We start from the raw sequence: 12,352 nt of genomic DNA on the forward strand, positions 1-12,352 counted from the left end.
TTACCTCACAAAAATAAATTAAACTATATTTTAAGACAATGAAATACTCTGCCAACAAAAAAGCTGTTAGAATTATAAATGTGTGTATGTCCCTTAAGGTAATGTGATATTGTATCCCCTAGCCCAAATGTACTTTGTATATTCTTTATACATACACTTGTGTTCCCCATGTACTTTTTGTATTGATTTGTTGTTAATATATATTTTTATATATATATTTTTTTTCTTCTATATATATATATATTTTTTATTTTATTTTTTTATTTTTATAGATATATATTTTTAGATATATATATTTATATATATATTTTTTATATATATTTCAGGGGCGATGTTGGTCACGTGCTGGTTTCAACTTCCTGTTTACCACTTGTTCCTTGAGACAGTCCACGGATTGCGACACTCCTGTGATTTTTGATCAAGACTAATACATACGCTTTTAAATCGCTGTTGCTACGGATTTAGTCGTTTTGGAACGGTTAATATTTTTTGGTCATTACTGGGGAAGAGGAGAGGAAATGAATAAATGACAGAGGAAACGTGACTAGGCCAGGAGTCCTCGTGATTTCCTGAGTCAGGCGCCCGGAGTATTCCTCTGTCAACAAACGGCTCAATACCAAAGATACGAGTGATGAGGGCAAGGACTAAAAACCAGTCAGCATTCATTTTTCTAGGCAAAACGTTTAGTAATGTGTTGGATTTAACTTTAAGTGTGGATACTTCCTAACATTATTTAACTAACGTTAGCTACTTTAGCTAGCCAACCAAATCCACCACCACTAGCTTAGCCACGTAAACAAATTACTATACATTCTGCTTGCCTGGCAAGTTTTACTCGGAAGGGTTAGCTAGCCAGCTGGCTGGTTAATACATCCTTGTTTCTAGAGGGTACCAGCACAGCGGTGCCCTGAATTCGGGGAGAATACCCGGTTCCAGCCCTTTGACGCGGGCAGTCAGGAAGAAACTGGCTGGGAAGGGATGGCCTGGTGGGTCTTCCCGTTCCCAAGGTGCTGCGGTGTTTGAGGGCGGAAGAGTTCGGATAGAACCCACGGTGGGTCGCGGCACGATGATGGCTGCATTCCCTTCCGTGTCTGGGAGTCTCACGGCCTCCGGGCTAATGATATCAGGCAGAAAGACTGAGGAAATAGCGGATTTGATAGATTTGTTTTCGAAGACACAGTACAGAGCGAAAGAAGTCACGCCACGGGTAAGTTCGAGGTCCTCAGCATACATGTTTGTAACTGTGATTTCTTCATGTCATTATAGCTAGTTGTTGCTATGTGTTTACTCCGAGATGGTGTGCCATCCGCCAAACGTCCCTTACCTTTACGCGCGCTTCAAATAAACAACAGCCTGCAGTGCCTAGTGCCAGCAATCAGACTGCTGACCCGCTCCAGACGTTAGAATCTCCTTCCGTCGGGAGTAGCCTATTTCTTTAACTGTCCAGATACTCAGACTTAGTCAAGCCTTTTTCATACGACTTCAAACCCGCCAACAAAAACAAACATGCATGGAACGATATTCTCAGTAAGACGCATGCCATGTGAATAGCACTTAGCGAAGTAATTTATGATAGTGGTCAAAGAATGACATGGTCAAAGGCTATACAATGAAGGAAGGTGTCCTTATTTTGGGGGTTAATGATGAGATGGTAAGCATATCGTTCATATTCTTCAAAAATCTAGTGGTTATATTTCATATGTGATTTAGAAGTGACCAAACACGCAGCAGGAAATCTTTCACAAGGCACCTTTTAATGTGTATGTCTGCAGTTTCTCATGAGCATACCTCAATGTTGACAGAAAGCACGGTGGTTGAAAATAGGCCTACATTTTGGGACATGGGACAACTGTACCATTGGCTCTTCCCAGGTTGTGGCAACTTAACGTAGCTACACATCCTGTTTTTTCTTCTTTGTGTGGGGGGGACTAGGCGTTTCACGAAAGTCTATAAATCACCACTTTGGTATACTTGTCTCTTACAGGTCGAGACGATAGAGAAGCGTTGCTTGGAGCTCTTTGGCCGAGACTACAAGTACAGTGTCATCCACAACGCCAACGGGGAGGTGTGTGGCCACTACCCCCGACAGATGGTCTTCCTGGAGTATGAATGTACAGAGCTCCGTAAAGATGGGTACCGTACCTACCTACGTTACCTTAACAAGGTCATCACTGAGGCTGTGTCTGCAAATATTACACCTACTAGATGTCCAGTCCTTGTTTCCTCAACTCCTCTCAAAGCACATTGGAGGAGGAGGACCGAGGGAGGGACCTTGGATCCTCTCCTCCAATGTGCTTTGACAGGAGTTGAAGAAACAAGCAAGGATTTGACAGCCAGTAACATTTTCAGTCACAGCCGGAAACAAAGTCCAGTCCACTTAGTCACCAATTACACTGTTGTTTATTAGTGTGTACCATAGTCCACAGCCCATATTCAGATATGATAAATGTGAACTTGGAGTAGGAGTGCTGATCTAGGCTCAGGTCACCTGGTCCCTATAGTCTTATTCATTATGATCTAAAAAGCAAAACTGATCCGAGATCAGCTTTTCTAATCTGAGCTGGATTAAGAAAATAGGCCGTGACCTGTTATTGGACAGAACAAAACGGGGTTAAATGTAGTCCAGTCCATATCTTCATGAGTCATGATTCATGACACCGAGGGGGTTGGAAATGTCTGAGGTTCACAAATTATATGTGTGAATAAATGGGAAACGTTATGGGAGCGTTCTATTTTGGAATGTGTTCGGAAATAGAATATGTACTTTTTGACCTATGAGTAGAGGAGCGCAACGCTTTTAAGATCCACACAGTGAGGAAGATATCTCGAGGTTTCAAAAAGTGCTCTTGTCAGACTGGATTACATGTTCATGGCGGGAATGTCCTCCCTTCATGCGTTATGTTTCTGTATGTCTGTGACCTGCCCCATAGTTGCCCTCTACGTGAATTCATAAGTTCGGGGGAAACAGCATCTCAATAATTCATGTAAACACCCATAACATTTTTGCCCATCCAGGTTATCTAGAGCTAACAAACACACGAGTGAGATGGATTTTATGTGGCATTGTTTGTGTTGTTGATTGACACTGAATAGGGGCTTTAGGCTATGAGCTCACTCAAGAATACACATTAGTTTGGATGTTAAAATGAAAACGCTGAATACTAAATGGGGTAGAGTTACATGCTGACCAAACCGCTCGCGTGCATGTTGATTTTGTCGCCCCACACCAGACATGATCAGGACACGCAGGTTGAAATATCAAAACAAACTCTGAACCAATTATATTAATTTAGGGACAGGTCGAAAAGCATGAAACATTTATTGAAAATTAGATAGCTAGCTTGCTGTTGCTAACTAATTTGTCCTGGGATATAAACACTGGGTTGTTATTTTACCTGAAAGGCACAAGGTCCTCTACACCGACCGTTAATCCACAGATAAAACGGTAAACCATATTAGTTTCTCGTCCATCTCTCCTCCTTCCTCATGCTTCTTTTTCTTCTTTGGACTTTATATGGCGGTTGGCAACCAACTTTACAGTGCATTACTACAACTGGACTGGAGTGTGGACGTTAGTTCATCTTTCAATAACCCACGTGGGTATATGCTCCTAAAAAACAATGAAGAGATTTGAGATGATCAACGCTCTGCAAGTCTTGCGTCACAAATAGAACCAAGTTCTATTTTAGCGCCTGGCCACGCAGAAGCTCGCTGTTGCATTCAATGATTGAATAACGTGTGTGTAATTTATTTTTTTGTAATGCTCACGCATGCGTTTGGTGTGGTCAGCATGTTAGGCTATCATGTTGGGCGTTTACGAGGCTGATGTGGTGTTGGGCGTTTACGTGGCTGATGTGGTGTTGGGCGTTTACGAGGCTGATGTGGTGTTGGGCGTTTACGTGGCTGATGTGGTGTTGGGCGTTTACGAGGATGATGTGGTGTTGGGAGTTTACGTAGCTGATGTGGTGTTGGGCGTTTACGTGGCTGATGTGGTGTTGGGCGTTTACGTGGCTGATGTGGTATTGGGCGTTTATGTGGCTGATGCGGTGTAGTGATTTGTGTATAGTGTAGGCTATGACTGTGTCCCAAACGGCACCCTATTTCCTTTTTATAGTGGACTTCTGGTGCAGCCCTATGGTCCCTGGTCAAAAGTAGCGCACTAAATATGGAATAGGAGGCCATTTGGGACATCCTCCTCCTCCATTCACCCCTAAACTGCTCCAGGGGCTTTGGCTGTACTGTGGTTGAACCTGTACCTCTGGTGTCTAGCCAATCTTACTGGACTGTATGTGAGCCATCAGTCTCTGGCTATTGGGGCAGTTTGGATGTGTTATTTCGCTACACTTGCATTAACATCTGCTAACCATGTGTATGTGACAAATAAAATTTGATTTAAATTTTCACTTGCTACATTATTAGAGGTCGACCGATTAATCGGAATGGCTGATTAATTAGGGCCGATTTAAAGTTTTCCTAACAATCGGTAATCAGTATTTTTGGCCACCAATTTGCCTACATTTTTTATATTGTTTTAATTAAAAAAATTTTTTTTTTTTTTTGTATTTGTATTTTTTGTATTATTTTTTATATATATATACTGCTCAAAAAAATAAAGGGAACACTTAAACAACACAATGTAACAAGTCAATCACACTTCTGTGAAATCAAACTGTCCACTTAGGAAGCAACACTGATTGACAATAAATTTCACATGCTGTTGTGCAAATGGAATAGACAACAGGTGGAAATTATAGGCAATTAGCAAGACACCCCCAATAAAGGAGTGGTTCTGCAGGTGGTGACTACTTCTCAGTTCCTATGCATCCTGGCTGATGTTTTGGTCACTTTTGAATGCTGGCGGTGCTTTCACTCTAGTGGTAGCATGAGACGGAGTCTACAACCCACACAAGTGGCTCAGGTAGTGCAGCTCATCCAGGATGGCACATCAATGCGAGCTGTGGCAAGAAGGTTTGCTGTGTCTGTCAGTGTAGTGTCCAGAGCATGGAGGCGCTACCAGGAGACAGGCCAGTACATCAGGAGACGTGGAGGAGGCCGTAGGAGGGCAACAACCCAGCAGCAGGACCGCTACCTCCGCCTTTGTGCAAGGAGGAGCACTGCCAGAGCCCTGCAAAATGACCTCCAGCAGGCCACAAATGTGCATGTGTCTGCTCAAACAGTCAGAAACAGACTCCATGAGGGTGGTATGAGGGCCCGACGTCCACAGGTGGGGGTTGTGCTTACAGCCCAACACCGTGCAGGACGTTTGGCATTTGCCAGAGAACACCAAGATTGGAAAATTCGCCACTGGCGCCCTGTGCTCTTCACAGATGAAAGCAGGTTCACACTGAGCACGTGACAGACGTGACAGAGTCTGGAGACGCCGTGGAGAACGTTCTGCTGCCTGCAACATCCTCCAGCATGACCGGTTTGGCGGTGGGTCAGTCATGGTGTGGGGTGGCATTTCTTTGGGGGGCCACACAGCCCTCCATGTGCTCGCCAGAGGTAGCCTGACTGCCATTAGGTACCGAGATGAGATCCTCAGACCCCTTGTGAGACCATATGCTGGTGCGGTTGGCCCTGGGTTCCTCCTAATGCAAGACCATGCTAGACCTCATGTGGCTGGAGTGTGTCAGCAGTTCCTGCAAGAGGAAGGCATTGATGCTATGGACTGGCCCGCCCGTTCCCCAGACCTGAATCCAATTGAGCACATCTGGGACATCATGTCTCGCTCCATCCACCAACGCCACGTTGCACCACAGGCTGTCCAGGAGTTGGCGGATGCTTTAGTCCAGGTCTGGGAGGAGATCCCTCAGGAGACCATCCGCCACCTCATCAGGAGCATGCCCAGGCGTTGTAGGAAGGTTATACAGGCATGTGGAGGCCACACACACTACTGAGCCTCATTTTGACTTGTTTTAAGGACATTACATCAAAGTTGGATCAGCCTGTAGTATGGTTTTACACTTTAATTTTGAGTTTGACTCCAAATCCAGACCTCCATGGGTTGATATATTGGATTTTCATTGATTATTTTTGTGTGATTTTGTTGTCAGCACATTCAACTATGTAAAGATAAAAGTATTTAATAAGATTATTTCATTCATTCAGATCTAGGATGTGTTATTTTAGTGTTCCCTTTATTTTTTTGAGCAGTGTATATACTTTTTTGAGCAGTGTATGTATTTTCCCTCAAATACTGCTGGTGAATCAGCACCACAATTTACAAAAATACTTGTCATAAACATTGATACAAAATTAAACTGTCATTCAAAGAATTATAGATGAACATCTCCTTTATGCAAACGCTATGAAAGATTTCAAAAAAGCTTCACGAGGATAGCACTCTTTGCAATAATCTGAGTACTGAGCTCAGAAAAATACACTAGGCTATACAGATAGCCGCCATCTTGGAGTCATCTAAAATCATACATTGCATTAGAAATATTCCCTTACCTTTGATCATCTTCATCAGAAGGCACTTCCAGGTATCCCAGGTCCACAACAAATGTTTTCTTCGTTAAAGTCCATAATTTATGTCCAAATAACTCCTTGTTGTTCGTGCGTCCAGTATGCTACTCCAAGTGTAGAAAGTGCGCTGACGATGTCGCAACAAAAAGTTAAAAAAAGTTGTATTTACGTTCGTTCAAACATGTCAAATGTTGTAAAACATCAATCTTTAGGGCCTTCAGAACGTGAAGATTCAGTAATATTTCAACCGGACGGTTCCTGTGTCTTGAAAAAGGTTTTGGAACGGGAGGATCCATCCTTATGAACGCGTGCCAAGAATTGATGTCACCCCCTGCCTCAACAACTTCCCCTCCTTCTCATTCGGTCTCTGTTCATCGTAGACGCTTCAAACAACTTTGTAAAGACTGTTGACATCTAGTGGAAGCCTTAGGAAGTGCACAATTATTACTACGTCACTGTGTATTCAATAGGAAACGACTTGAAGAGAGCCCATGCATCCAGATTTCCACTTCCTGGTAGGATTTCTCTCAGGTTTTTGCTTGCCATATGAGTTCTGTTATACTCACAGACACCATTCAAACGGTTTTAGAAACTTCAGAGTGTTTTTTCTATCCAAATCTTCTAATAATATGCATATCCTAGCTTCTGAGTTTGAGTAGGAGGCAGTTTAGTAAGGGCACATATTTTTCCCGAAGTTGTCAATACCTTAAGGAGCTGTAAGAGGTTTTAATATTGCCTGCTAACATGAATTTCTTTTAACTAGGGAAAATGTGTCACCTCTGCAACAGAGTCAGGGTATATGCAGCAGTTTGGGCCACCTGGCTCGTTGCGAACTGTATGAAGACTATTTCTTCCTAACAAAGACAGCCAACTTCGCCAAACGGGGGATGATTTAACAAAAGCGCATTTGCGAAAAAAGCACAATCGTTGCACGACTGTACCTAACCATAAACATCAATGCCTTTTTTAAAATCAATACACCGAAGTATATATTTTTAAACCTGCATATTTAGCTAAAAGAAATCCAGGTTAGAAGGCAATATTAACCAGGTGAAATTGTGTCATTTTGCGTTCATTGCATGCAGTCAGGGTATATGCAACAGTTTGGGCCGCCTGGCTCATTGCGAACTAATTTTCCAGAATTTTACGTAATTATGACATAACATTGAAGGTTGTGCAATGTAACAGGAATATTTAGACTTATGGATGCCACCCGTTAGATAAAATACAGAACGGTTCCGTATTTCACTGAAAGAATAAACGTGATAGTTTCCGGATTCGACCATATTAATGACCTAAGGCTCATGTTTCTGTGTGTTATTATGTTATAATTAAGTCTATGATTTGATAGAGCAGTCTGACTGTGCGATGGTAGGCACCAGCAGGCTCGTAAGCATTCATTCAAAACAGCACTTTCGTGCGTTTTGCCAGCAGCTCTTCGCAATACATTGCGCTGTTTATGACTTCAAGCCTGTCAACTCCCAAGATTAGGCTGGTGTAACCGATGTGAAATGGCTAGCTAGTTAGCGGGTGCGCGCTAATAGCCTTTCAAACGTCACTCGCTCTGAGACTTGGAGTAGTTGTTTCCCTTTCTCTGCATGGGTAACGCTGCTTCGAGGGTGGCTGTTGTCGATGTGTTCCTGGTTTGAGCCCAGGTAGGAGCGAGGAGAGGGACGGAAGCTATACTGTTACACTGGCAATACTAAAGTGCCTATAAGAACATCCAATAGTCAAAGGTATATGAAATACAAATCTTATAGAGAGAAATAGTCCTATAACTCCTATAATAACTACAACCTAAAACTTCTTACCTGGGAATATTGAAGACTCATGTTAAAAGGAACCACCAGCTTTCATATGTTCTCATGTTCTGAGCAAGGAACTTAAACGTTAGCTTTCTTACATGGCACATAAATGCACTTTTACTTTCTTCTCCAACACTTTGTTTTTGCATTATTTAAACCAAATTGAAAATGTTTCATTATTTATGAGGCTAAATTGATTTTATTGATGTATTATATTAAGTTAAAATAATTGTTCATTCAGTATTGTTGTAATTGTCATTATTACAAATCAATTGTAAAAAATCGGCCGATTTAATCGGTACCGGGTTTTTCTGGGCCTCCAATAATCGGCATCGGCGTTGAAAAATCATAATCGGTCGACCTCTATACATTATATAATATTGCTATATTGAGGACTATGATTCCTGTAGGTATTGCTTCGTTTTAACATATCAATGAAGATATATTGCCATTTGGTGTATTGATGATCCATGTATTGCTGATTTTATCATTTATTTCTCCATTGTAATGAAGATATATTGAGGATCCATATATTGCTTTGTTAGAATAGATCAATGAAAATCTATTGCTATAGTAAGGAGTATGTTGCTTGATATATTGCTGCTGTCTCCTTAGGTTTGAGAGCACAGTCCAGATCACCAAGCTGCAGGATCTGGTAAACCGCAGTAAGATGGCCCGCTGCAGAGGGAGGTTTGTCTGCCCCGTCATCCTCTACAACGGCAAAGTATGATTCGTATATATATATAGAGAGAGCTTTTTTAAAATCTATTTACATATGTATATGTAAATATATTATGTATATACAGTACCATTCAAAAGTTTGGACACCTACTCATTCTAGGGTTTTTCTTTATTTTTACTATTTTCTTCATTGTAGAATAATAGTGAAGACATTAAAAACTATGAAATAACTCATATGAAATTATGTAGTAACCAAAAAAGGGTAAACATATTTGAGATTCCTCACAGTAGCCAGCCTTTGCCTTGCGCACTCTTGGCATTCTCTCAACCAGCTTTTTATTTATTTATTTAACCTTTATTTAACTCTGCAAGCCAGTTAAGAACAGATTCTTATTTTACAATGACTGCCTACCCAGGCCAAACCCCTGATGCTGGGCCAATTGTGCGCTGCCTTATGGGACTCCCGATCACGGCCGGTTGTGATACAGCCTGGGATCGAACCAGGGTCTGTAGTGACGGTTCTAGAACTGAGATACAATGCCTTGTGCCACTCCTGCTCCATAAGGTAGTCACCTGGAATGCATTTCATTTAAAAGGTGTGCCTTCTTAATTTGTGTAATTTCTTTCCTTAATGCGTTTGAGCCAATTAGTTGTTGTGACAAGGTAGAGGTGGTATACAGAAGATAGCCCTATTTGGTAAAAGACCAAGTCGATATTATGGCAAGAACAGCTCAAATAAGCAAAGATATTTGACAGTCCATCATTACTTTAAGACATGAAGGTCAGTCAGTCCGGAAAATGTCAAGAACTTTGAAAGTTTCTTCAAGTGCAGTCTCAAAAACTATCAAGCGCTATGATGAAACTGGCTCTCATTAGGACCGCCACAGGAAAGGAAGACCCAGAGTTACCAATGCTGCAGAAGGTAAGTTTAATTAGAGTTAACTGCACCTCAGATTGCAGCCCATATAAATGCTTCACAGAGTTGAAGTAACAGACACATCTCAACATCTACTGTTTAAAGGAGACTGTGAATCAGGCCTTCATGGTTGAATTGCTGCAAAGAAACCACTACTAAAAGGACACCAATAATAAGAAGAGACTTGATTGGTCCAAGAAACACGAGCAATTAGACGGTGGAAATCTGTCCTTTTGGTCTGATGAGTACAAATTTGAGTTTTTCAGTTCTGACCGCAGTGTCTTTGTGAGACAGAGTAGGTGAACAGATAGATGATCTCCGCGTGTGTGGTTCCCAACATGAAGCTGGAGGAGGTGTGATGGTGCTTTGCTGGTGACACTGTCAGTGATTTATTTAGAATTCAAGGCACACTTAACCAGCATGGCTTCCACAGCATTCTGTAGCAATATGCCATCCCATCTGGTTTGCGCTTAGTGGGACTGTTTTTCAACAGGACAATGACCCAAAACACACCTTTAGGCTGTGTAATGGCTATTTGACCAAGAAGGAGAGTGATGGAGTGCTGCATCAGATGACCTGGTCTCCACAATCACCCAACCTCAACCCAATTGAGATGGTTTGGGATGAGTTGGACCACAGAGTGACGGAGAAGCAGCCAACAAGTGCTCAGCATATGTGGGAACTCCTTCAAGACTGTTAAGGCAAAGGGTGGTTACTTTAAATAATCTCAAATATAAAATATTTTCATTTTTTGAACACTCTTTTGATTCCAAATGTGTTATTGCATGATTTTGATGTCTTCACTATTAATCTACAATGTAAAAAATAGTAAAAAAACTTGAATGAGTAGGTATGTCCAAACTTTTGACGGGTACTGTCTATGTAAATGTGTTAACATTATTTTTTTTTATGGATATGTTGCTTTTATTTTACTCCTCACCTTTGAACAAGGAAGTGATTGTGTCAAAAACAACAATGAGAGGGAGGCTTGATTGACAGGTTTCTAGACTATTGAGATGAGTTGTATGCTAACCAGCGTGTGTGTGCTAATCCTTTGTTGTCTTCCATTGCAGCATATCTGTCGATCATCCACTCTGGCAGGCTGGGGGGAGCTATATGGGCGCACAGGCTACAACTACATCTTCTCAGGTGAGACTGACACAACATACGTTTTGTCAGCAAGGAAAACTCTTAATATAGTTCAGGGCCTTATTCACAAAGCGTCTCAGGGTTGGTCTAGGATCAGTTTTCCCCTTTTGATCATAGTTAATAATATTACATGGACAAGGGGAACTGGATCCTCGATCAGCACTCCTACTCTGAGAAGCTTTATGAATACAGGCCCAGATCTACTTTAATCTGGACCCATTTACAAAAGGATAACTTTTCATGCACTGCTTCCACCCAGTTTCACTTTTGTGTCTAAAATGCTAACATTTGGATCTACTCACCTTTGTCAGAGCGACTGCTTTGTCAGCAAGCGTCTCACACTTTTTACTGCTGCTCTTCAAATATTTGTAACTTAAAATTTGTTTATTTTTTAATGTATTTTTAATAAGATCAAACGTTGCTGCTGTATTTCCACTTGTTTGGCTGTAGTCCATTCCCCAAGCTAGTTTTTTAATATGTATCCCTTTCTGAAGAAAGTGTCTGTATTAGATAACGTCCCTTTATTGCGGATAAATGTATCCAGTTTAGAATGTTGTTGTTGTGATGCAGCTGTGTCTCTGTCTTCCTCTCCCTAGGGGGGATTGATGACACATGGGGGGCAGAGTCTGAGCCAGAGGTTCCAGAGGATGACAGTGCCAGGTTGGTGTCTTTTCACATGAGGGATTGGTTTGGTTTCTTTGCTTGATTCAATGCTCAAAATGCCACAGACATTTGAGTGTTTATGTGATGACGTCTAAAACCTTGTGGTCATTTCTTTGTACTATTTCTCTCCCTCCTATCACTCTCTCTGTGTGCCCTTCTCAATGTCTTTCTCTCCCTCCTATCACTCTCTCTGTGTGCCCCTTCTCAATGTCTTTCTCTCCCTCCTATCACTCTTTCTTTTCCTTGCTTGATTGAATGCTCAAAATACTAAATACATGTTAGTGGTTCTGTGTACTTCTCTGCTCAATCATCTCTCTCTCACTCTGTCTCGTTCTTTCTCTCTGTCTCACTTTCTCTGTCTCTCTTCAGCAACGGGGACTCTCAGCTCTTTGACAAGGTGCGGGGTCTGGACATCAAGCTGCTGCGCTACCTCTCTGTGCGCTACATCTGTGACCTCATGGTGGAGAACAAGAAGGTCAAGTTTGGCCTAAAGTAAGTCAACACACCCACACCCAGCCAGGATTCTTAATGTATTCAACACACCCTCACCCAGCCAGGATTCTTAATGTATTCAACACACCCTCACCCAGCCAGAGTTCTTCATGTGTTACACACACACACACACACACACACACCCAGCCAGCCAGGATTCTTAATGTATTCAAGACAC

General features: G+C 41.9%; 1 protein-coding gene across 3 annotated transcripts in view; it reads left to right on the top strand.

The window, feature by feature from the left end:
• Positions 1-333: 333 nt before the first annotated feature.
• Positions 334-12,352, top strand: part of LOC115150142 (myotubularin-related protein 14) — a 34,163-nt gene continuing 22,144 nt past the window's right edge. For 2 of the 3 annotated variants that reach the window (XM_029693104.1, XM_029693106.1), the window contains exons 1-6: positions 334-1,207; positions 1,985-2,133; positions 8,889-8,997; positions 10,944-11,019; positions 11,616-11,679; positions 11,965-12,174. In XM_029693104.1, the coding sequence (XP_029548964.1) occupies positions 1,067-1,207; positions 1,985-2,133; positions 8,889-8,997; positions 10,944-11,019; positions 11,616-11,679; positions 11,965-12,174 (749 nt within the window). In that variant the 5' untranslated portion in view covers positions 334-1,066. The remainder of the gene's footprint in view (positions 1,208-1,984; positions 2,134-8,888; positions 8,998-10,943; positions 11,020-11,615; positions 11,680-11,964; positions 12,175-12,352) is intronic. The other variant, XM_029693105.1, reaches the window with a different exon arrangement.

The sequence above is a fragment of the Salmo trutta genome, chromosome 16, assembly GCF_901001165.1.
Source record: "Salmo trutta chromosome 16, fSalTru1.1, whole genome shotgun sequence".
Classification (NCBI taxonomy): domain Eukaryota; kingdom Metazoa; phylum Chordata; class Actinopteri; order Salmoniformes; family Salmonidae; genus Salmo; species Salmo trutta.